This window comes from Cuculus canorus, chromosome 1 (assembly GCF_017976375.1).
Source record: "Cuculus canorus isolate bCucCan1 chromosome 1, bCucCan1.pri, whole genome shotgun sequence".
NCBI classification, from domain to species: Eukaryota; Metazoa; Chordata; class Aves; order Cuculiformes; family Cuculidae; genus Cuculus; species Cuculus canorus.
The window spans coordinates 149,254,859-149,280,112 of NC_071401.1; the positions used below are offsets into that span (position 1 = coordinate 149,254,859).

The 25,254-nt window shown below is 45.4% G+C and overlaps 2 protein-coding genes across 8 annotated transcripts in view; one reads left to right on the top strand and one right to left on the bottom strand.

Moving 5' to 3' along the window:
* Positions 1 to 23,895, top strand: SVOPL (SVOP like). Of its 7 annotated transcripts, none has more exons than XM_054088637.1 (16): positions 1 to 2,879; positions 3,956 to 4,061; positions 5,099 to 5,190; positions 6,192 to 6,290; positions 6,728 to 6,799; positions 6,905 to 7,029; positions 8,486 to 8,549; positions 10,501 to 10,626; positions 12,053 to 12,181; positions 13,782 to 13,855; positions 15,444 to 15,646; positions 17,044 to 17,155; positions 18,252 to 18,333; positions 19,809 to 19,898; positions 20,267 to 20,380; positions 22,177 to 23,895. In XM_054088637.1, exons 2-16 carry the CDS (start codon positions 3,983 to 3,985, stop codon positions 22,186 to 22,188), a joined length of 1,473 nt encoding a protein of 490 aa, XP_053944612.1. In that variant the 5' UTR covers positions 1 to 2,879; positions 3,956 to 3,982; the 3' UTR covers positions 22,189 to 23,895. The 7 variants fall into 7 exon arrangements, with proteins under 7 accessions (XP_053944612.1, XP_053944555.1, XP_053944474.1 ...); XM_054088580.1 differs by having other exon boundaries at positions 18,257 to 18,333; XM_054088499.1 differs by lacking the exon at positions 22,177 to 23,895 and having other exon boundaries at positions 20,267 to 20,845.
* Positions 23,896 to 24,959: 1,064 nt separating this feature from the next.
* Positions 24,960 to 25,254, bottom strand: part of TRIM24 (tripartite motif containing 24) — a 59,431-nt gene continuing 59,136 nt past the window's right edge. The window contains exon 19 of the mRNA XM_054088129.1: positions 24,960 to 25,178. Within this exon, the coding sequence (XP_053944104.1) occupies positions 24,969 to 25,178 (210 nt within the window). The 3' untranslated portion in view covers positions 24,960 to 24,968. The remainder of the gene's footprint in view (positions 25,179 to 25,254) is intronic.

Here is a 25,254-nt window from a genome sequence, read left to right on the forward strand (position 1 = left end):
ACAGCTGCACTCTCCAGTGATTACATGCATACTGTCTGGGTTTTTGTGATGAAAACATAATGATATGGATCTGGCAGCCTGGATCATGCATCTCATTCAGCAGATGTTGATAATAGCTGTGGCTGAATATTAACTATTATTAAGAAGATGTAAAAGGAGACTGTGAAATAGCGTAAGTTGGCTGGTAGCAAATGTCTTCCTGTTGCTTGCAGGCATGAGATTCTGCATGGGAGTTCAACACTTTGATAGAACTATTGCAACACTTCTGTCAGCTCAATGTATGTATTTCAAAACAGAAGGATTTGGGGAACACTCATGAGAGAGAGACAAAAAATGTCCCAGCATCCTCACTGGCCTTCATCAGTGCCAACACATTTCAGGAGTAAAGCTTGATGTATGCACTGCCAGTCAATAGCACATACCTATTGCAGCTCAGATTCACTGGCCAGCACAACTTGTAGCACTGAGATTTGCTGCACGATAAGGTTGGGATCACTGTGGCAGTTTAAGCTGCAAATGCTCCCTGCAGCTTAGTACTTGGTCAGGAAGCAGATGAACAAGGCTCCCTCTTTTCATGGTGTTGGCACCTCAGTTGGCTTTATCTGTCCAACAGGGGGCTGATGGCTGCAGTGCCCAGGCACTGCTCATGGCTTTGCAGAAGATGGCAAAGGCACATTCCATGGGCACTGGTGCTGCAAGACCTGTCCTCAAAACCTGTCAGCTGAAGTCTTGCTGGTGTTGCAGTAGGGATACCTCCGTAGCATCGTCCCTTTATCCCCTTGGGGTCATTCCACAAGAAGGGATGGGCAAGCACCATCACCTGTGATGGGTAGCCCATGTGGAGTACCTGTGGGTACCATGGAATCAGCATAGATGAACACTGGTGCACCCAACCTGCAGCACCTACTCTGGGAGGGTGGAGGCAGGTGGAGAGGAACCCGCCTCTGCTCAGAAAGGAGGAAACCTGACCCCCGGAAGCTGGATCCCAAACCCATAGCACTGCCAACACTGTAAATAGAACATAAGTGAAAGAGACAGTCAGAAAAGAAGAAAGGTCTGTTCCTTTGTGCCCGAGCCACTGCAGAGGTAAGAAAGTTTCATTCAAAAAAAAAAGAATAGAAAAATAAAAATATTTAGTCAGCATTTGCTTAATAGATGGGGTATCTGATCATTTGTATGTTACGTGCAGAAGCTCTCTGCTTTACTGACAAAATTCCCAGCTGGTCTTAGGTGCAGCATTGCATATTGTGTGTCCTTTATGGCCTCGCAGCCCTCCAGTGTAAGGTCACAGCATCCTTTCACTGGGTCCCAGCAGCAGTTTCACTGTGCTCTCTATTGCCCATTTTGGATGGAGGGTCTGTATTTTCCTTGCCAGAAGCAGCTTTGTCACTACTGTTCTTTTGGCTCCTGTAACTGGCATTTAGTAGTTTCAGTGGGATTTACAGATAGCAGAAAACTTCTGACTCTCCAAAGTGGCATGATAGACATTAGCTACCCCATCAAGGCAAACAGGGTTGCAAAGGTTTGGGATGAGTAAACCATGGTTTTGGTAGGAACTGTTAGGAAGTTTACTGGTGCTGCATCTAAATCTCTTGTCTTTTGGACATAAATGACCAGTGTGTACAGTGCCAGGGACTCATCTGCTAGTGGCTTCTTGCCTGCTTATGGATGAATGAATTTTGCACCAGCTTCTCCAATGCCTGGACAGAGGGGGGATACAGGAACCTGCACAGATTTCTGGTGTTATTTGAGATGCTGGAGCAGGAATCTCACCTGTTGCTATTTGAGAGCAGCGTGGGTCTCTCATAGGTGTTATCTGCTATCCTGATGCTTCTGGGACTGTCTTGGCTACTGTAGGGTGTTGAAGGTGGCACTGCACCACTCTGCTTGAGCACCTGAGCCTCACCAGGGCCCTACACAGCAATACCAGGGAATGGGGTTGTCTCTCCTTTTCTGGAAGAGCTGCAGCACTTCTATAATGGTGATTCAGAGGAGATGAGTGTCAGTGAAACACTCCCATCACCTCTCAGCAAAAACTGGCGGAGTATCCCAGCATCAGGATGTGTGGGCAAGGGCCTTGGGCTTCATCCTTGTCCTTACGTACACCCTGGCCTGGCTTACTGGTGCCCTGAGGTGTGCATGCTGCAGGCTGTGGAGAGTGGCCTTTAACCAAATACAGGTGTGATGTGGCAGCTTAGGGAAGAATGTGTTTTCAGGTCTCTGATCATAAAGGAACAGAAATGGACAAAAGCGAGTCCCCAGATTTTGTTATTGCAAAGCCCTTCAGAATTCAGACGCACAGTAAAGCTTTACCTCTTTTCGTGGGCTCCTCCAAGCACCTTGTTTGGCTGCTTTTGAGCTTGTACCACTTGGAAACGGTCCCTAGCTGGTGGCCAGCAAGGTCAGCCGGTGACACTGTGTACTGCCAGCAGCTGTGGCTGCCTGTGAGAACACTGCTGAGACTAAGTTGTAAGCAAAATCCTACACAGCCTCCTGGATACTGAACTGTAATGATCTGCAACAGCAAGGTCAGTATATGCAACCCAACTGACTAATCTGCCATTAAACCCATAACGACATCCTTATAATGTTTTCAAGGTAACCAGCCTGGCAGTACTGTAACTCCATAGTCTCCATGTTCATGCTGCCCTCTATCTCAGCTGGATTTTATATCTTTCGTTAGATGCTGTTGGTCATTAATTCCTTCAAGCTCTTACTGCATCGTCCCTGATCACTGCTGGGTGGTTGTAAGTACTGCCTGGGCCAAGTCCAGCAACCCTGAAGGCAGGTAGTCAAAGCAGAGGGTGTCATCAAACTTAAGATGGGTTGTGCCCCCTGCCCCAGTGTCTGAGCATTCACTCGACGATACAGCTTGTGAGGTAAAGCAAGTGATGTGCTTAATCCTTGCCCTGTAATTAAGACGAACTTTTCTGACCAAGAAAAGCAGCTGTGATCAGACCAAAGGATCTAATGCTGAAAAAGAGAAATACCAGCAAAGGAAGCCAGTTCTCCTCTCTTGCAATTCAGAACACCTGGGTGTGTTTCTTGCTGGCCTGAGACGGTGGGGATAAGTGTGGTGGGGGGTGGGGATGAGGGAGAGCATCAGGTTTGCACAGGGAAGCACCATGGTGCATGCAAGGTGCAGGCTGAGTGAGGAGGAGTTCAGTTCTTGCCTCTTGCTAGCCTTGCCATCCCAGGGCAGCTGAGGTTAGGGGAGCAGGCTCGGCCACCCAGCTCCTTGGCACAGCGGTTCCTACCCACTGGCTGAGCAATTAGGGTGCAGCCCTTCTGCCAGTCATTCAACCCCAGTTCCCAAGGGTTAGCAATTTCTGCTTCCCTCAGGGGCAACCTGCTGCCTATTTGCCATGTTAAAGAAGTGCAAATTAAACTGATGACTGTATCATGCTAGAGTAACAGCAGTCCTGGTATTGTGCTTGCATGGATTTGTGATACAAAGCCAAGCCAACGCATGACCATCAGCTTCTAATACAGGGAAGAGGAGCAATGGAAAACTATATTCACTTTCCTTCCCAGTTCATCTTGGAGATAAAGGATGGTTATACACAATTAATCTTATGTACATTTTACTGTCATGTACATGATTACTGTCATGCCTTGGTTCTTGGAGATGCAGCACCTTTTGGCTGCTTCTGTATTTCATTCACCTCTGGGATGGGTAAGTCACCACCACTCTCTTGTATTAACAGATCTCCAGTCTTCCCTAAGGCAGTCCCTGGACTTCCCATAAAAAGATCCAGTGCAATGTGCTGATTTCTGTCAGTTCAACTATCTTATGAAGTATCTACGTATTTTCCACCAAAACAACTATGGGAAGGGAAAACTCCCAGTAGTTGCCTGAAGGAAGTTGAAGAGAAGTTGATTTGCTGGTTTATTGCTTAGATGACTTTGTGATTGTTCAGAGGTTTCACAGTTAAATCCCAACCTTACTCGACAGTAACAGTGGACCCCAGGAGAAGCTGAGATGGCCACTGCACCGAAAGAGGCAGAAAATGCTGTTGGCTTGGAGGAAATCCACATGGAGAGACAAGAACCCCCAAAAGGTGGGTTTGAATTGGCAGGACTAGAAACTTGGGTCCTTGTTTAGCTGTGGTAGGGAGAGGATCCCCAGTCCTGGCACTCCAGTTACTCCCTTTCCTATCACAGCTACCAGGCTGGTGGCTGCTACCTATGATGGTGAGAAGAGCTGGCTGGCTTGATTTTTCTTAGACCTCTGCTTTGTGTAAATATTTTATTATATTGGTAATTCTAGGATTATTTTATTTTGGATTTTTTTATATCTATGTCAAAAGCATTTTAAAGTGAAAAAAAAATTGTAGAAAACCATTTGAAAAAGTCCTACATTTGCGAAAAAAACCCCAAATTGATGAAATTCTGCAATAAGTTCTGCTCTTTTTCAGAGGTAATGTTGATGGATTTGAGATTACTTTTTGGGAGATAAATGTACTGGCAGAAAAATTTACACAGCTCTGACTTTACCTAAAAAAGAGCTTAGAAGTGTATATATATGAAGACTTTCTTACAGGTCTGTTTATAAAGCCATCTCAGCCTTGATCTTGAAATGCTTTGTTTGCTTCTGAAATGGGTGGGGAAAGTGAGGAACAAAGGCTTAGGAGATGAAAATGAGCCCAGTGCTCCCGGCTGGGCTCATCTTGCAGGACTGGGGCTGGAGCAGCCCCCAGCTCATACTGCCCATGCTGGGGGTGGGGGGGGATAACCTGGGGGTGCAGAGGGACTGAGCCTCACAGCAGCTTGGGCAGGGGAAAGGAGCAAACCGTTACCCAGATGCAGTCCAAGCTATGGGTTTATGAAGCAACTGGGATAACTCAGCACAAGGCTGTGCTTCCCTCATGCCCAGTCTGCCCTTTTGGCTGCTGGCTGCTGCTTCAGCAAACACCTGACATGCCCAGCCACCAGTGTGCCCAGGCATGGTCAGAGGACACACAACTGGTAGGTTTTTCCACATTTGTTCATGGTGCAATCCCACAGTAGCATAAAAAACATTGATATTTCACAAAGAGGAGGCACTATTTGACTGCTCACATTTTTTTTCCTCTCTTTCTCTCTCTTTGGTGTTCAGGGCAGAAGACGTTTACAGTGGAAGAAGCTGTGGAAACCATTGGGTTTGGGAGGTTCCATATTGTACTTTTCCTGATCATGGGCAGCACTGGGGTAGGTATCTGAAGCCATCTGCACGGACTCAAAAACCCCCACTGTTCTCATTTTCCTTATTACTCTGTAATGACATCCATGGGCACATATTGCAGCCTATTTTTTTTCACACATACCTTCTCAAGCAGGATTTCTGCTGTTGTAAGCTTTGGCCAAAATAGATATTTATGAAAACTGATATCAGACCTATTTCAGGGCAAAGCCAAACAGGTTGGCCCAGAGCATCCTGGCCTGGCCCCTGCCCTGGAACACGATCCCACAGGGCAGTACTGGCAGGGCAAGTCTTCAACAGCACCTGAGGGTTAGGTTCAGTCCCCAAACAGCATTTTTCATGCCATTCCTGGGGCACCCAAACTCTGTGTGATCTGGCACAGGAGGGCTGCTATCTTCTCACTCTTGGCTATCTGAAAACCTTTCTAAGTGATAGAGTCTTGGGTTAATGGTGTGTATGGTTTCTGAACTGGGGCAAAAGCCTGAAGCCAGGCTGGGTTAAAGATGCAGTGGGGATGTATCCATGAGAAACATTGCAGTTGAGATACAAAAGCCTCTAGCTATGTGTAAACGAGATTCATTTCTTAACTGAAGCCAGCTGTTGGGGCAAACAGCCAAAGGAACAATGAAGTTTTTAATCAAAAACAGTTTTTAAGAGGTCATCTTTGTGTTAGATGCTGAATTCGCAGCCAGGTACCTAACCAAGCAGTTTTGCTTCCACTAGCACAGCTAAGTAAGTCTCCTCTGCAAAGGATAACTCTTTCCAGCCTTCCTACATACACAGTGTATCTAGACACCCACTCTCTAGGTGCACCTTTCTCCCCTCCTTTCTCTGTTTCCAAGTGCTCGTCTTCCAGGTCAGGCACAGGGCTCAGACCACAACAGAGGCACCACAGCTTCTCAGGGCTGTTCTGACATGTCAGGACTGCCATGGCTGAAGGATTGAGGGAATTTCCCCTGTGGGCTCCTTGTGGTTTCCTTTCTTGCTAACAAGCACACTCATTCCAAAGGTGGCTGAAGCCATGGAAATCATGCTAATAGCTGTTGTGTCCCCTCTCATCCGATGTGAGTGGCAGCTTCAAGACTGGCAGGTGGCTTTAGTGACAACGGTGAGTGACTATTGTTCCCTCTATGCAGGTCATCTACCATGTGGTCATTGTCAGGCGCACCACCACAGGCTTTGTAAAGTACATTTCCCAGCAGACTAAGTAAATTCCTAGGGCATCCTCTCAGGGACAAGAACAGTACAACAACTGTAGAAAACCAGAAAGCAAGCTGACATGATCACATGTCCGTGCCCAAAGCTGTAATGCCCAAACATGCCTCTGTTTCCATATTCATATTTGATGTCCTTGTCATCCAACCCCAGCTTTGAAGGTTGAAGAAGAGAGAGCTTACAGGGAGGAAGTCAACCCACTCATGGTTTGGGGCACTGCAGTTCATCCTGCTGCTCAGAAAGCATTTAACCCACCCACAGTTCAATGAGTAGAGCTGTCTGGTGCTGCCAGGACCAAGCCTTCCACAGCTGTGTTTCAATTCTCCTTAGATGGTGTTTTTTGGCTACATGGTCTTCAGCATAGTTCTCGGGCTTCTGGCCGACAGGTATGGCCGCTGGAAGGTGAGTGAGTACCAGGGGCTGCAAGTCCTTTCCCTGAGCCTCACAGGAGGCATGCATCTGGCTAAAGCCCGTGGCTTGATGACCCTAATTTTTCTTCTTTTGCAGATTCTGCTGCTTTCATTCCTCTGGGCAGCTTATTTCTCCCTGCTGACCTCGTTTGCTCCATCCTACATCTGGTTCGTGTTCCTGCGGGCCATGGTAGGCGGTGGTGTGTCAGGCCATGCACAAGGGTAAGGTCACGCTTCACATCCTGTGGCATGGGTAGCAGCAAGCCAGCCTTCAAGGGGAGGTTAGCAGAGGCAACTGTGGACCCAGAGGGGCTGAGTTCCCAGTTTTACAGCAAGAAGGGCCCTTCAGCTCATTTTGGCTGAGCCTGGCAGAGCGCCCGGTTTCCCTTGCACTGAGCCTGATAAGCTGTGGCTGCATAGTGACCTGGGGGAGGCAGCGGGAGAGGGGCCTCCACAGGGGCTGGAAGTGGAAAGGGGAGCAAATTCCCACATCACTTTAAAAGAAAACGTTGTTCTGTAATTTCACTGAATCCTGGTTGATCGACCTAAATTGCAGTTCCCAAGGACTCCCAAGCCCTGGAATAGAGAGGGCAGCTGGTTTATGTTAAACCAATGACGGAGGGGTTATTAAGCACATATATTATAAAAACAATTAGACAGGTAACAGATGAGCAAAGGCTGCTTCCTCATAAGAAAGTCACAACTCTGCTTAAGTAAAAAATTCTTCTTGAACTGATGTAAAACATTCCTACTTGAAACTTTTTGCCCTGTTGGGATGGAAAGAGGGATAGGAAGGAGGAGAGGGGAAACGCACAACATTAATAACCAATACACTGGGTGCTTTGCAAAAGAAACTATTTCTTTCAGCTCTCTCAGGGAAACAAATACAACATTTTGGCATCTTCCATGGTTCCTAGAAACCTGGTTGCTGACAACGCAGAAGCCCAAAGCCAGTCAAGTTGACCCGATAGCCCTTCCTCAAAGCGAAAAATGGGGAGCAGATGGATGCTATTGGGTGGATGAAGTGCTGTGCGCCTGGACTGCGCATCCGCAGTCCAGGATTGCAAGAGGGCCCAGGTTCTTGGCCCCAGAAGCTGCTAATGAGCAGGGCAAATTGCGTATTTTGTAAGATGCTCCATTAGCTGAGACAGAAAAAGCCACCGTGGTTTTATACTCCCTCTCCCTCTTTCCAGCCAAGGCGCAACTCACACCTCTGAGCTTGAGAGATGCCAGAGGGATCTGGGGAGGGGCTTGCCACCCATTCGATACAATATGGAAAGGAGCATTTTCTTTATTTAATGAAAAGACTTAACGGTTGTCCACTTGTGGAAACATACTCTGCCCCTGTTCTGAGACCTCAGTCACCCCACAGGACCTTCTCTTTTTTTTTTTGGCGTGCAGACTGCTGTGTTTACCTGCCTGTATCATGCAGACATGGTCTGGAGGACATTCATGCTGTACACCTCCCTTGCACATAATTTGGTGCTGCCTAAGTGAAAGCCGTATTGAGCAGGGTTTCCCTCATCTCTAGGTGCTCAGTAGTGGAAGAGGAATGGTGCTCTATCCATGGGCAGCAACGTCCAGCACTGACTGAGCTGTCCTGAACTGCTACTTGATTAGTATAGAAATTCTGTTTGTTGCTATATTTCTGCCTTTTTTATATCCTTTTTTTTGCTAGGCTTATCATAAAAACTGAATTTTTGCCCACCCAATACCGAGGATATATGTTGCCCTTATCCCAGGTAAGAATGTGCATGTTATTTTTGATTCTAGTCGCAAATCCCAAAAGGTTTGCCCTGCCTCTGTTTGGAAGCCAGGTCTCCAGCACATCAGCCTTTCTCTCAGAGTATTCTGATTTATGTGGATCCGAGTGAGTGCCTGCTGCCTTCTGCACCCCAGAGCCAGTGGTGTGTCCGGGTGGTCAAGAAGGCCAATGGCATCTTGGCTTCTATCAGAAATGGTGTGACCAGCAGGTCCAGGGAGGTTATTCTCCCTCTGTACTCGGCACTGGTGAGACTGCACCTCGAATACCATGTTCAGTTCTGGATCCCTCACCACAAGAAGGATGTTGAGGCTTTGGAGTGTGTCCAGAGAAGTGCAACGAAGCTGGTGAGGGGGCTGGAGAACAAATCTTACGAGGAGCAGCTGAGAGAGCTGGGGGTGTTTAGCCTGGAGAAGAGGAGGCTGAAGGGTGACCTTATTACTCTCTACAACTACCTGAAAGGAGGTTGTGGAGAGGAGGGAGCTGGCCTCTTCTCCCAAGGGACAGAGGAGAGGACAAGGGGGAATGGCCTCAAGCTCCAACAGGGGAGGTTCAGGCTGGATATCAGAAAAAAATTCTTCATAGAAAGAGTCATTGGGCACTGGCACAGGCTGCCCAGGGAGGTGGTCGAGTCGTCTTCCCTGGAGGTGTTTAAGGAACGGATTGATGAAGTGCTTAGGGACATGGTTTAAGGGAGTGTTAGGAATGGTTGGACTCGATGATCCAGTGGGTCCTTTCCAACCTGGTGATTCTATGATTCTATGGCATCTATATTATTAAAGATGACCAAAGGCAGCTGCTTGCAGAAGAACGGTTATATCTTCTCAAATAATTGGATGCTCCAAACATTGCATGGAGACTTTGAGTGAAGGCTGACACAAGTGGTTAATGACCTGATTTCCAAATGAGGTCCAAATCTGCACCTCTCCCTGTCCATGCTCGGGGTGGCACCAGGCTTTGTGCAGGATAGGGCTGGCACAAATAGCCCCAAATTTGGCCTGAGATGTGCTGGGAATGTTGTGACTGCTTGCTGGGCAAAGACCACAGCAAACGTGACTCCGGTTGTTTCCTACTACAGATTTCTGTAATGGGCACTTGCTGCATGTGCAAATCATCAGTGGAGGCCTCATCCAGCACAAAAATTCAACTGAGTGTTGAACCCAAAGTGTTTCTATACAGTCTTGGTTGTAGGACTAATTTGCTTTTCATTTCTGCCTGTTTGATCCCAGGGCTTCATTACCAAAGTGTCATCAGAAACACAGAGACTGGTAAAAAAGAACAATATTGTATTTCTCCCCAGAAATTAATTATTTCTGCCCACAGATTACTCATGAACTTTCTGTGGGTTTTTGTATTTGTTTGTGCTTTGTGTTGACTGAGGTCCCTTGGGTGGTCCCCTGGAAAGGGAGGTGTCTCCTAATGGCAGCAAGTGAACTTGGAGGAGAAATGTCTTTGCAGATCACAGGGGCAGATGCTCCATTGGCATAACTTGATATTGAGTCTACTGGAGACCCATCAACTTCCAGCAGTGGAAATGTGGCCCATTTTTTACTTCAGTGCTTGTAAATCTACTGCTTCCCAGCAGAGATTTAGACAAGAGGGAAAATCATGGACATAAGCATTGTCAGAGAAGTGACTGGAAAGACAAAAGAAGTGCTTTAAGTACAATGGTAGCCACAGCAAGTTATCTGTTTTCATCTGCAGCTAATAAAGACTATCTTCAGCTGTCCCTCCCCACATCCTTGTTTTTCTTCCTCTCTTGCCTTCAACCCAAGTTCAGCTTCTCAGACAGCCATGGGATGGCTCGGTTTAAACCACAGTGCTCCCCAGCACAAATCCCCACCCATCCATGGAACCAGACCAGAAGGGAATAAAATAAATAAATCGTTGCCATGTGTTCATGTTTTAACCCTTTCCTTTCCCTTGGAAAGGTGTTTTGGTTGGCAGGATCCTTATTAATCATCGGCCTGGCATCAGTGGTGAACCCAACCATTGGCTGGCGGTGGCTGATCAGAATTGCCTCCATCCCAGGCATCCTTCTCATCCTGGTGTTCAAGGTAGGAAGAACTCCTCTCCCTACTCCCCGCTGCACTGCCACCAAGCTGGCATCTCCCCAGGCACCAAGAGGCATTGTCCTCCGCTCTCACAAGCCTGAGGCTGCCTCTGTGTCCTCCTTTCATCACAGCAGCCCTCTCATCTGGGATGCTTGGGAAGGTCCAGATGGCCTAGAGGGGTGCAGACCAGTTGTGGGGCATTGTCACTCTGTGGTGGATGACTTGGCTTTGCTTTGCTTTGCAAAGCCTCTAGCTTTGCTGCCCTGCTGTACCCCTCTACCACCTCAGGCTCCAGTGTCCAGGCTGCTGGTGGTACCTAAGGACCATGGTGATGGCCAAGGCTTCAAGAGGAAGACGAGGCTAGCCAGGGTATTCAAAAAATCACAAGTGATGTCTTCAGTCTAGCGTGGACACAGCATACCCTCTTCAATCTTTACACTTGCTAGGGCTGAGGAAAGACATCTCCATAAAGTGTTCACACAACAAATGTGTGTCAGGGTCACCTATGGCTTCCTCAGGTTTACTCATGCTTCAGAACCATCAGCCTTCGATATAAGGAACATCTTATTTGTGGGAAGTGATGTGGAAAAACGCTACTTACAGTGCTAACGGGCACTGCAGAGCTAAGCTGGTGCAGATGTGAAAGATTTTCCTGCAGCTGAATGAATGCACAAGTCTATCTAGGGTGCTACTTGGACAGCCAAATGCAAGGTCCCTGTGAATGTCCACTCATAGAACTTTGATGTTTGGTTTTCCTGATTATTTTTGCCAAAAAAAATGGGTAGCAGAAGTTTTTAGTCCAGAAGAAAAAAAGACACGGTCAACATACATACCTTCAAAAAAGGAGGAGTCTACAATTTCTATTACTTCAGTAATACACATTTAATTGTTTATAATTCGATGGAGCTGTAATTTAATAAAAAGGTATTTTACTTTATGGAAAGCATCAGCTATGAGTGAAGATTGCAAATGCCAGAGATAAGTGAGTTTGTTCCTAAATTGTATCAATGTCTTCCGTTTTTTTAATGGCCTTGTTCAGCCTCCCAAGATTTTCACTTGAGTAAGTAATACGTGCCTCATCCCACTTTAGAGTTTCAATTGATTAAGGGCTGGTTTTGTTAAACCTGTGTCTTTGGCTTCCCTCTGCCATGAGTTCTTGCTGCAGACAGCTCAATAGCAGACCTCAGGGGTCTGTCCAAGACATGGGTTTTCTGGGCAGGGTCAGCCCTCCAACACTGGGTATGGGGACCTGGGATATGTAGGGGTTCCCCAAGATATAGCTGGGGAGGAGGACAGGCAAAAGGCGGCTCAAGCTTAGGTGGTGCCCCATGCTAACCCAGCCAGGCTCCTGCAGATGACAGGAGGCTGTGGGTAGAGCTACCTGGATGGAGAGGTGCAGAAAGACTTTCTGGCACTACTTTGCTTTCAGTTCATCCCAGAGTCAGCGCGGTACAATATCTCCACGGGAAACGTGGCAGCTGCCATGGCCACGCTGCAGAAGATAGCCAAGATCAACGGGGCAGCAGTGCCTGAGGGAGTGCTGATGGAGCCTGTCAAGGTAAGCTGCCTTACCCCCAGCACTGCCTGCCCCCTCCATCCCAGGCAGGGATGCTGGCATCTAGGGTTCAGGGAGGGAGTGGGACTGCCAAGCACTTCTTGCTCTGCCTCTCTCCCCCTCCTTGCCTGGTTTCTTTCCAAACAACTATTGAATGGGATGATGAAGATGTCATTTTTCTTTTGGAGAGACAGTAATCCTGTCTCTCAAAATGGAATTGAATTTTCTGGGTTTTTGGTTTTTTTTTTTTTCCACATTCTTCGTTTAGAAAAATATGCTGAGAAAATATTTTATTCCTTTACCACAAAAATAGCTTCCAGCAAAGCATGTTTTCCTTTATTGCCCATCTATCCCCCAGGGCCAACCCCTGTGCCGTGAGGTCTGGGACCTGCCCCTCAGGGTCCCTTTCAGGACTGTGGCCAGTCAGGCTACAAGGGGTCCTGCCATGAGGTCAACCCACCAGCCCCACAGTCTTCTCCCAGACCCTGGCCAGCTTGTCTGCTGGTCCTAGCACCCTGGGTCCCTGAGTGTGGAGCCACGGACCAGCAGAAGAGGGTCAGAGCAGGAGAAGCCTTTTCAGAGCTACTGCTGTATCCACCTGGAAATAGCTGAGCAGATCAGGAGTTGATCACTCCTGGACCAAAACTCTCAAAAGCACATATGGATGTTGCAGGTGGGCTGGTAGAGGATCTGGGGGAGGAGGGGGGGTGTCCCTTTCCTATTGCTCCCCTTCATCCTAGTCTGGGCCCTGCTGACTGCAGGGTGAGAGGACTTGTGCAGTGGCTCCTTTGACTCCTAAGAGAGGAAGGCTGGACAAAACTATTGTCCAGAGCCTCAAAATTATTATACAGCTCATTTAAGTCCCTTTCCTGGACCTCTTTGCTGCTTATTCAATCCCACAGGCACCCAGTATTGTCCTTGGCAATTCATGCAAGATGGTGCTATTGTATTGGAATTAATTAGGATTAAAGCCTCCCTGTAGTTTAACTGAATTTATGTAATAAACCCGCATTGGCTGTGGGAAGGGTTTTTGTTAATTTTGCACCCACTAACACTTAAGCAATGATAAGGAAAATAAAAACAAAGGCAAGCCAAACCATCCCTGTGAACTCATCTCCCCTCAGTGGTGGGATGCTGGGGCAGCCGCTGGCTCTTGGGGCCCAGTGGAGTAGGCAGGGCCCCTCAGTGCCTGCTTGTTTCGCTGCTCATTGGCATTTCAAGGCTTCCCGCAGCAAACTTGCTCCACATGCAGAGCAGTGGATGCTGGGCCCCTCTTCCCCACATATGGGGCAACAGGAGCTGCCAGCAGCAACCAGGTGCCCCCTTGGCACCATGACAATCATGCTGGGACCAGACTGCTGGGAGCTGGGACTGGATCCTGTGGGGGCTGGGAACACTCAGGGTGTTCTTATCTCCTCCTCTCCATCCTACAGCGAGTCCTCCTGTGGGCATCATTTGAGAAGAGGGGCTTCACTCTCTGGAGGGCTGATGGGGTACTGTGTTATACCATCTGCCAGTCTGTCTGTGCCACCTGCAGAACACTCACCCCTGTATAAAAGACATCTTTTTTTAAAAGATTCTGTTTCTATCCAATGATTTGCAGGAAAAGAGAGGAAGATTTAAGGACCTCATCCACCCCAAATACCTCAGAACCAGTTTGCAGATATGGATCATATGGTACAAAAAGATATTGTATTTTTTTTCCCCTCTTGTTTACCAGCTCATTCTCTCAGTTGAATGTGTGCAGGGAGCAGAAGTCTCCCCTAGCCTCTACCATTAAAAGGCACCACTTCTGCCTCGAGGTGGTTGCATATCCATGGCAGCTTGGGTGTATGTGAGCATGGGTCGTTGTAGGCTTGTCCTAGTCTCAAACCATGCCTCAGACGGCCTGTGCCGCTTGGCAGAAACATAGGCAGAAAAAAGGCTGGACTTCCAGGACATTGCTGGGTGCCATGAGTTCTTTCTCAGGATATGGTGGCTCTGAGGAGGCCGGGTGGGAGACAGACAAGAGTTGCAGGAGAGAGCCCACGCCGGGCCAGAGTGTGCACCAGCAACGCGCCTGTGGCTCCACTGCCTTTCTAGGTGTAAACTTGCTCTTCCTGAGACGAGGACAAATGTACCACCATTACAGGCCAGCCAATGCATCAGTGAAATAAGGCTCCAAAAAGAAACTCATTAACCACTACCTGTGCCACTGGACAGGGAAAATTAAGATTGAAGGGAGACAGGTTTTGTATGCAATCTTCCTGTTAGCTGTATGCGAGGGCAATGTATGTTTCAATGACTTTTCTGTCTAAAATGGAGATGTATAGATAATGGGTTCATAAGAACTCATTGAGCTAAAATGTTGTTAAGTCAGGCCTTGAATATTTCAGCATTTTTCCCCTGAACCTGTATGAATATTATGAACTATCTTTCTTTTTCTTTTGTTTTTGGTTTGTTTTTTTTAATCTCTCTTTTTCTCCTAGTGGCCCCAGGAGCTGTTGGCATGTTCTGGGGTCTGCATTCCCACTCCCTGTGCCCTGAGCATCCCTTTGCCTCCCCAGGCAGCTCGTTTCCTAGCCCAGATTCTGCTGCTCATTTCTGAAACTGCCAGAGGGGATAAAAAAGTGAAAATTACTTCTCGGCCTACTTATGATTAGGCATATGCTGAATTACTTGATAATGACACGGCCAGGATGCCATCGCCAATGCCGTTTTCTTGACAGATAGCCAGGGTGTGATGTGAGCCTCTCCAGCCAGTTAATGAAAGCTTCTTTTAAAAATCCCTGTACAGAAAGGATAAGGACTTCTTAAAAAAATGACCAGTTGCTTTATGTGAGCTGCAATCATTGGGGCCTGATGTTGAGTGTCTCCAGTCAGGGCCCCCACGGCAGGGATGGTTTGGAAATGCCTGCACTTGCAGCCCTGCCTGAGGAAAGAGGTGGAAGGATTACGCTCTCCCCAGCATGACAACAGCAGGTCACCTGCTGTAAAGCAAGAACCAGCACTAAGGGGAAAGCCAAAAGATGAGCTATGAGCTAGGGTGAGGTCCTCCGAGGAAGAGAGGTGCATGGACATAGGTGGTAGTGGTGTGCCGTGTGTGGGGTGACCAGTCACCTGGTGGGTGCCCAAGACACCGCTGGCCTCAGGCTAAAGGGGTCTGTTGTGCAGTGTGGCAGAGCTGGTGCACTCAGCTGGGGTCCCAGGGCATCCAAACCCTGCTGCATGTCAGTTCCCAAACCTCCTCTGCTGTTGCCATCACTTACTGCAGTTTCCCCCTCAGGCTTGGCATAGCTTTCGCTTATTACGGCGTCATCTTGGCCAGCACTGAATTACTGGAGCGGGATCTCATCTGTGGCTCCGCAAGACCACCAGTGCAGGACTCCAGCGATAACTCTGAGGAAAGCCGCAGTCGCTGCTACTGCCACTTGTTTGGTCCCACTGCCTACCAGACCATGATGATTAGCACAGTCGGAGAGATTGCATGTAACCTCTTCTTCCCTCCCTGCCCCGCCATTCCCTTTTTACAGCCAGACAATACCTGGTGCAAAGCTAAAAGCTTTGCATGTTATTTAGTGACATGCCAGAGATGGAAATATCTCAGTATTGCTGGCAAGTGCTAGGCACAGGCTCTTCAAACGAAGGTTTGGGGCACAGGCCACGAACTGGTGGCAAGGGGCAAGTGAGGGCACTGTTTCCCTGGTGAATAATTCAAGTTCATCATGGGTCCTTCCAACAGCAGAGCCACAGACCTCCTTTGCAATCGGTACATACTGACAACCTTGGTTAAATTCCAGGGAAAATTGCTTCTAACTTAATAGAACCAATCCTGGCTTCCCAAATTACCAGGCTTGTAGTTTTTGGGATGTCATAAATAAGCAAGGATTGCGAATATTGATTTGGATATCAGAAAAAAATTCTTCACAGTAAGAGTCATTGGGTACTGGAACAGGCTGCCCAGGGAGGTGGTCGAGTCGCCTTCCCTGGAGGTGTTTAAGGAACGGGTGGATGAAGTGCTTAGGGACATGGTTTAGGGAGTGTTAGGAATGGTTGGACTCGATGATCCAATGGGTCCTTTCCAACCTTGAGATTCTGTGAATAGTCACAATGATGTAAACAAATGCCTCACACAAGTGTCCTACTTTCCAAGAGACAATGGTTTCAGGAGCATGTCCTATGTGAGCTCTAGAGTAAAGGATAGCTAATTGCTTGGGGAATCCACAGCAAACCAAAACATTTACTGGTGTAGCCTGCCTCGGAGTGCTGGAGGATGGCAAGACAGCCCAAAGGCACCCTTGAAAGAACTTGGCACTGTGTGGGGGTTTAGAAATGCAATACTCCCAGCAGGTGAACTTCTTCCTTGGTTTCTCACCACCTGAACTACAAAGCAACCGGGTATCACATCCTGAAGGTGCAACCCCTTGCTGGGACCAGTCAGTGATGTGCTCAAGTGCCTGCTTGGCTCCTGGTTCAGGGGGGGACTTCAATGGGTCATGCTCTGGGTCCTGGTGTTTGGATGGGCTGTGGCCAAAGGGAGCAAAACCACCCAGGCCTGTGGAGTTCACCCAGCAGGTGCCTCCATTACCCCTGTTATCAATGAGTCAGGATCAGTACTGGTGTCCTGCCGTAATACAACACGACAATTTTAGAGGACAGGCTGCAACCTCTGAGAGGAAGAATAAAAGAAAAAAAACAAAGAGGGCAAATTACAGGGCTTGGGTACAGGAAGACAATTATAGGGTTTGTGCACTCGTAGAGCATTTGGTAGGCCCTGGGGAAGCAGAGAAAGATTATTTTAGGCATGCTGCGTAAAGTCTATAGAGACAAAACAATCATTACAGCTAGGTCATCTAACCTTTTATGGTTTTCCTTCTTGTCTCCAGTAAATCCTTTGAACATTCTTGGCATCAATTTTCTTGGAAGACGCCTGACCCTGTGCATCACCATGGGATTTACGGCACTATTCTTTCTTCTCCTTAATATCTGCACTTCGAGGTAGTCTCATTCAGCATGTGGGTGTTGTTGGGGGGGTTGCAATGCTGTGGGCAGAGGGCAGTATCTGTGGTATTCTCCAGTCACCAGTCAAACAGGCTAGTAATTCTTGTACACTTGAAAGGAAAAGCTCTGTTTCCCTGCGCTTCCTAGCAAAGCTGCAGCAGCAGATGCTGTGGTGCATGGGTATGCTGAGCAACTCACTTTTATTACTCAGCCCACATGGCTTCCCCTAAGTGTACAACCAACTGCTTTCTAGTGCAGTCTAACTAAAAAATTATGTGAAGAACATCCAGTCATGAAAGAAGTCACGTTTGTCTTTCACTCTCTCTTTTTCTTCCTCCCTTTCTTTCATTTTTGGCAATGCTACATATGTCTCCCCTAACTTGTAATGTCAGGCACTTTGAGAGGAGCTCAAGGCATCAAGGAAAGGGCTGGCATGAGTGCTGTAATTATCAGGCTGTGAGGATGTGTAAGAAAGATCCCTCTCAAGCTGGCAGAGCTTAACAGTTACTGAAAAACATGTTGCTGCTTCCTCTAAACTTGGCTGGTAGCCTGATGGCTGCTCAGCAGCCGTGTACACCCCTGCTGCCTTCCCCTTGGGCCACTGGCCCTGGAGGCTGGCTGAAATACTTGGGAGCTGCAGTTGGGAGGCTGCAAACAGTTGTTAAGCTAAATGAGCCCCTGTCAGGAAGCTTACAGCCATTCACCAAGGTACCAGTCTCTGTGCGGCTATTGTTATTTTTCATTTTTCCCTGACACTGAGCCCGGCTCTATTTGCTTGCAACAGTTTTACAGAGCAATCAAAAACAAGGGCTGAGCTGCAAAACTTAGTAATACTGAAGGCACCGGCTGAGCTACTGTGGTCCTATTCAGATCATTCCCTCCAGCCCCTAACACTGGCCTAAAGGAAACCTAACATTGAGGACCCTGTTGTCAAACATGCCTAAAGAAAAGATTATACTTGTCAGCAATCAACTTTTCCTTATGCTTTCCTTTTATATTAAGCTGATGAAAGCCTTAGCACAGTGCATATATTAGGTTGCATCTCTGCTAATCACTGACACTAACTCTTTGCTCCACGTGGCTTTTTCTCTAGCACAGGCATGATCGGGTTTCTCTTCATGCTGCGCGCCTTGGTTTCTGCAAACTTCAACACCATCTACATTTACACAGCAGAGGTGGGTCCTTCTGAAAGTACATTAAGCTGCTCTGGGTCATGAAAGCCCACATGCCTATATCCAGCAATGCTGACATTTTTATTGGCTAGTCAGAGTCACCTTTCTTCAACTAAGTATCTCTGGCTTCCTTGCCATGTAAGATCAGAGAAGAAATCAGATTACTAGTTGGAGATGACAAGAGCAGGTGGAAGAGGAATACTCTATTGAGCCATTAAGTCAGCTACTACAAATCATTATTTTTGAGGATGTTGTGTACCACTGTCTTCCAAAAGTCACAATGTTTTCCCTCCCTGATCCTCGAAAGATTAGAAAATGGGCTATCATGAAAAGGAACCATTTCCAGCACTTACGGAATGATGCAGTGTGTATGTATTTTCTCACTTAACAGAAATCGTTGTGTTCTTTCTGCAAATAGTTTAATCCTTCAGAGAACTTCTCCTTCACACAACTTTGAAGCCATGGGTTAAGTATACGCTGTTGGGTTTATTTTCATCTTTTTATTTTTTTAAAAGCCCAGCACTAAAACAATTGTGTGTTAAATGTATTGCCTTCCATCTTCAGTAAAGTGATAAAAAGCAAACAGAAGTAGCTCACCCTGGGCTGGTTTAATACTATACACTATATTAAGGCATGCACCAGGCTTGATTACGTACTAACCTTCTAATATTCCTGAACGGGATGTTATTGATGTTCAGACCACTGCTTCAAAGGCCATATCATAAACCAATACTACTCACAATTTAATCAACCAAACTCAGAAATCTCCTTTCTGGCCACATGATTGTACTCTTCTTGAATTACCTTACTTACATTGGCTTGGCCCAGCAAAGTATTTAAACAAAGGTTTCTATGAGTATACTTGCTAAAATCTACTGATATTAACAGGACTTAACTAAAGTTAAGCAAAATACATGCTCAAGTGTTTTATGGGCACAGGTGTTTGGGATATGTGAAAAAGAAAACCCACAAGGCATGTTCCTTTAAGCTTGCAGGTTGCTTATTGCAATGTTTTTTCTTTTTCCTCCTTCTAAACAGAAGTGTTGTTGATAGAAATAAATAGGCAGTCTTGAAGGCTACAGACAATATCCTTTCTTCCTGCATTCCAGACACAGGGCCTGGCAATATAAATTGAATTCTTCCTTTAGCACCCAGCCTGTCCTCTGTGACTTTGATGTGAACTCCCCAGCACAGCTGGGAGAAAGGTGGTAGTGGTGGTGGTAGCAAACAGCAGGAGGATCACATCCAGCTCTGAATGACTTGTCCTAAAACTTCACCTAAGGCAAAAAATAGCAAATTTGTAATAGCACGAACGAGACCCAAAGGAACCTTTATTACTTTCCATATCTTATCTCACTGGCTGCCCTTGATAATGTAATGGGTCTCTCTGAAGAAAAATTAGAAAAAAAAAGGAAAAATAAGGACACATATCAAAGATCTTAGTTACACTAACACAATTTCTTTCTCCCCTCTTTTAGGTTTATCCCACCACAATGCGAGCCCTGGGGATGGGAATAAGCGGGTCACTGTGCCGTGTTGGAGCTATGGTGGCCCCATTTATATCACAAGTAAGAGCATGCTTGACAGTGTTGGTAAACATTGTGCTGATTGTTGATATCAAATATATAGAGAGATGCCCCTGAAGTTCACAAAAGGAAAAAGAGATGTATTCAATTCCCACCACTGGGCTAATTAGTTCTTTATCTGATGTTTATACAGAGTACTCATGTGATCTTTGCCAGCTGCAGATCTGCAAATATCTCTTCCCAGATCTTAGCTTGCTAGTATTTCTTACTTTCTGAAAGCTTTTAGATTCACAAGACTTTTCTCTGTTGTTGAGTGTCTCTATGTCCGTTCTTTAGTTTTTTAATTCCGATTTAACTGAAAGCACTCCCGTACAACTGAGCTGATGTTTGAACTGTTCTTTTGCCTCCAGGTTCTTATGAGTGCTTCTTTCCTTGGGGCCCTGTGTCTTTTCTCCTCTGTGTGTGTGGTCTGTGCAATCTCTGCACTTACGCTGCCCATCGAGACCAAGGGCAGGGCACTTCAGGTTTGTATTTCCACTCCAGGAGCTCCTGTGTACCTAAATGCTACTTAGAAAATAGTAGATTATGACTCAGCCAGAATCCAACTCAAACTCTCCTTAGGGTTCATAAGCCAAAAAAAGGCCTGATAGGCAAGCACAAGAACGTGCTTTCAGCAGCTTAAAGCACTATTGCCTCAGTTGCTTGAAGCTCATTTCTCATAAAAGAACAATCCAGAAGGCCTGCCCTAGACCCAGCTAACTCATGAAAGCGTGTTAACTTCAGCTATTGCAAGCCCTTCTTTGCTATTATCTCCAGTCCTGACTTGAAACCGGTGCTTCACAGGCACACATTCTGAGATGCAAGTAATACCTGAAACTACTAAAGCCATTTCTTCATCAACTTCATGTCAAAAGCCCCGACCACAGCACCTACTTAGCTAAGCCCTCGTAGCTAGCGTTTCCTATAAAGCAGTTAGCCGAAACCCTAAGCATAAGGATTAAGGAGGGCATGCAGCATGCCCACATCACACTGCCAGTTATTCTGCAGTCTTACCTGTATAAACCAGAAGACCCTGGGCAAAATAATCTCCATTCTTTAGCAGCCTAGAGCAAAACAGATGTTTGATCAAACTCTTTTATGTGAGCTTCAGAACCAGGCTTTAAAAAAACATATATACAAATACACACATATTACATATACACACACACACATGCTCTTAACACACTTAACATCATTGGGTTACATCTTCTAAGCTTCCCCCAAGATGCATGGGACAGTTACCCGTACAGTTTTAAGAAAAGCAACATATTACTCATTGTCTACCTCTTTAAATGCTTGTCTTTTAGAAATGCTTGTCTTGTATTTTTTTATGCCATTTAAAATATCTATAGGATATGCTTTAGAAGACTGGGGGGAAAAAATCATATTTAAGAAAGAGAGTGGCCAAAGAAACTTATTCTTCCCCTGTGGGTGAAATTCAACCCCATACAGAGATGTCAGGGAGCCACTTAGGCCTTCAAATGGTTGGATTTACAATAATTACTAAGCAAAAACCTTAATTAAAATTGCTTTAGACATAAAAGAATGTTTTGATTCAGCTACAGTTGAATTAACTTTGACTAACAGTGGTTTAGATAAACAGGAGTGTAATGATTCCTTAGTGGGATCCCCCTTTTCCTGGGGACTTAACTCAAGAGCATTATTATTCTCTTTGCTACAACTAAGAGTTACAAGCTCCAGCTGCTGGCTTTACATGCACAACTCAAAAGAATGGAAAATAAAAATCTGCAGAACCAGTTGTGTACACAGAGAAGCCACCATTAGATCTTAAATTTAATGTGCTAATAACTTGTATCGTTTGGTCATTTTGGAGATCACATTTGTGTATGCAGTCATTCAGTGATTGCTGAATGATGATTGTTGAACCAAGGGCCTCACAGAGTACAGTCATCCAATCCATATGAGGATTTAAATACGTGATGTAAAAGCCCTTTGAACATGGCAATACTCAGTTCTAATGCTCCAGGCACTAGATGTGTGCCTTACAACTAGGTCTAAATGAACCAACTAAATCAAAACTGTATATGTAATTTTTTTGTGAAATCTAGACAATTATGTCCAAAAGGCATATCTAACTCTTGTTTCAGCTTATTAGGAGAGCATCAGTCCACTCTCAGAGCCATCATGGGGATTGCCTTTAAGAGGCAAGACCTTCTGGATATATCCAAATGTGTATTAACTTCCCCTGTATCCATTGTTGTTGGTTTTCATGTGCATTTTATTAATTTTATGTATTGTTTTTTTTCTTTCCCCTTTTTAGCAAGTGAAATGAAAGTGGGCGTTTGATGTTGGATTGAGTAGGAAAGAAAAGTAAACCTTTGGAATCAGTAATTTCCTCTAAGCATAATTTGATGTTGATTGCTTTTCCATATAAAAATTTCATCTTCCATTATAAAAATTACAACTAAACAGTGTAGGAGCTACGATTTGCATAGACAAATGGCAAATCTCTCAAGGACATTCCCCTTCTTATGATTCAATAAAAAGATGCTTTTTACTTGTCCCATGAAGTGAGATGGAGACTCTTTACTACTGATGCTGTTAGTAGTGCCAAAGTAGATACGGTCTTAGCCATTGCAGCTTAAAAAATACTTTAAAAAACAAACCAGCATTCCTCAACTACTTGTGCATCTGCATTAAAGTAGTTAAATTTAACATCTCAAACTTCTTCACAGTGGCAATTTCTGAGAAGATTCTTTGGGTGACATTCAAGACCATACAAAGAAAGTCGATTCAGATTTTTCCAGTGGATTATTTCAACAGTGACATTTTCAAACAGCTTACAGCAGGCAAACAAGTAACTGGACTGCAGGGGTACATTTACAGTCTTCTCCCTAACGTTTTCCATTGGGAAAACAACTTGAGTGTGAAGCTGTACAGGTGTCTTCTCTTCACCTCTAAAAGCACTAAGTCTCCTAATAAATTTGTGCTTGCAACTTAACAGTCGAGAGGAACAGAGAGCACCTTCCACTAGAAGCAGTGCTAAATCGGGTAACTGCGTATCTAGGGAGGCACGAGCAGCCCTTGTATCTAATCTCTTCAATGATCTATCTACCACACCAGTGCTACATAGCAAGTCAAAAGCAGGCTTGTGGGCACTCAGATGTCGTCACAATTCCATCTGCAAAATGCTGGCACAATCAGAGCTCAAATAATCCAAAAGACTGCCTGCTCTCCTGAAAACTCAGTTTTTAAGATGTGTTCTGGTCTGAGCTAAAGTAGAATCAGTTTTCTAACTTCAGCTAAACCTCATCTAAGTGATCCTTTTCCTGCAAGTTAACTGTATGTTTTTCAGAGTGTTTCTCTCTAGAAGTGATAACACGGGGCACTGGAATGCAGAAAGGCCATTGCTTACACTTATTCCTACAGAAACCAAAGTCATCCTCAACTTGGTGGAATGCCTAAGTGAAAGGGGCAAAAAAGGGTCACACTTGCAGGGAGGAGCTGACAGGAGAGGAGCCCCCCAACTGAATAACAGAGTATTTTATCCCATATACATTACACTCAGTAGAAAACATAGGGATCACGAGGGCCAAGCTCTCTTCTTTGATGGCTGACATCCATTGAGGACCTCATCTGTCTTTTTGCCCTGATCATGGATCTCTGCATTCCTGAATCCAGCTCCTCAGTTCAGCTCCCTCCTACTGCTGAGTCCAGCCTGGGACCTTTTTCCCTGTGCCTGCGCTGCAGCATCAGTGGTGATGCAGTCATTGGGGTGGGGGGAGGAATTTTGTATATTTGTGTATATATATATTACTGTTCCCTCATTAATACTATTTTCATTATTATTGCTTCATTAAAGCTGTTTTAGTTTTAGTTTCCAACTCGCAAGTCTTTTTCTCTCATTTTCCTTTCCCCTTTGCAGGGCAGGGTGGGGAGGAAATTAGGATTACAGCTGCTCATGTTTAGCTGCCAGTGAAGCTGGTCTGGATCTAAACCAACATGACATAAATAAAGAGTATAAACCAATACCTGGAGTAACCATAGACAAGTATTTCTCCAACTCTGCAGTCTCTGAAGGCAGAAACAATGATCAATGTTGTTGTCAGTGCTTCTGAATAGCAGTAGAACAAAAAAGGGAAATTTGTCCTCACTTTCTGGTCATCTTAACAGAGACAGATGAAGAGTCGCAGAGCAGTATCTTTTTCCACCGCCTTTTCAAACTTGTGTACTTCCAAGTGAATAACAATACTGGAAGCGTTCTGACAACATCACATATAGAAATCTGGAATAACAAGAGCTTGTGGACAGAAAGGGTGCTTTCTTATCTCTGTAAACATACACACAGACTAACTAATAGTAGTTGCAAACATTTTACCCTTTGAGTCTTTGCCATTCACTCCCTTAAAGAGGTACATCAAACTTGAGACACCTGTTAAACAAAACAATACAGGAACACCATTGTTTCTTGCTCATGGTGACAAAAACAGCACAAAATAAAGTATTCTGTCCTTTACTTCCTCCATTAAAAATTCTCAAACAAATACCCTTTTTTTTTTTTTTTAAAGTTATTTTTAATACATTCTCCCTTACATTTTAAAATTGCCAATAACTTCTTTGGGCGCAACCACACTTTCATTGTACCAGTCAGTATTGCAGGACAATAATATTACACCATCTGTTTTCATGGCTTGTGTTAAATACAGTACAAAGAAATCAAATTATGGCCAGCCACATGCCTTTGGTAAAATTAAAAGTCTGGTGAGATCTCGTTTTCTTCAAATTCAGAAAGCCACATGTTGAACCCATGTATTGTTTTAAAGTTCAATTCTACACAAATGTCTTGTCTTCCTCAAAGTAAAGTCAAACAGCTGTCACCACACGCAAATGGCAAGTGTGCTGCTCCAGAAGTACAACAAAAGTTTAGAACTCTAGAAATGCTCTCCACATGCCTTGATCTCCATTAGATTTGTGTTTCAGGCAAGGGGAAGAAAGTCTAGTAAATCTCCACAAACCTACAAGTCAAAGCAGTCATAATTTTTCCTCTTTTCACAGTCAACAGTGATAAATATTCTTAGTTTTTAAAAAATGTTTTGTAGCAAGAGATGCGGCTCATTTAAGCAATTGGCGGTCTTCTCCTTTGAGGCGTTTTTTCCGAGGCTGTACAAAGTCATCATCTGAGTCATCAGTAAGTTCTGAATTATCTTTTTCATTCTGGCAGTTGAGTTGTACAGGGAACTTTCTGTCAGGATAAAGGTTCGCTAGAAGTTCTTCAAAGTACGCTTCAAGTTTCATGCCGGCATCAGCCACTTCTGAATCAGGCTGTTGGGAGAATTAATAACATCAATGCATCATAACATAGCTTTATACTTTGATCTTTACATTAGGTCTCTTAGGT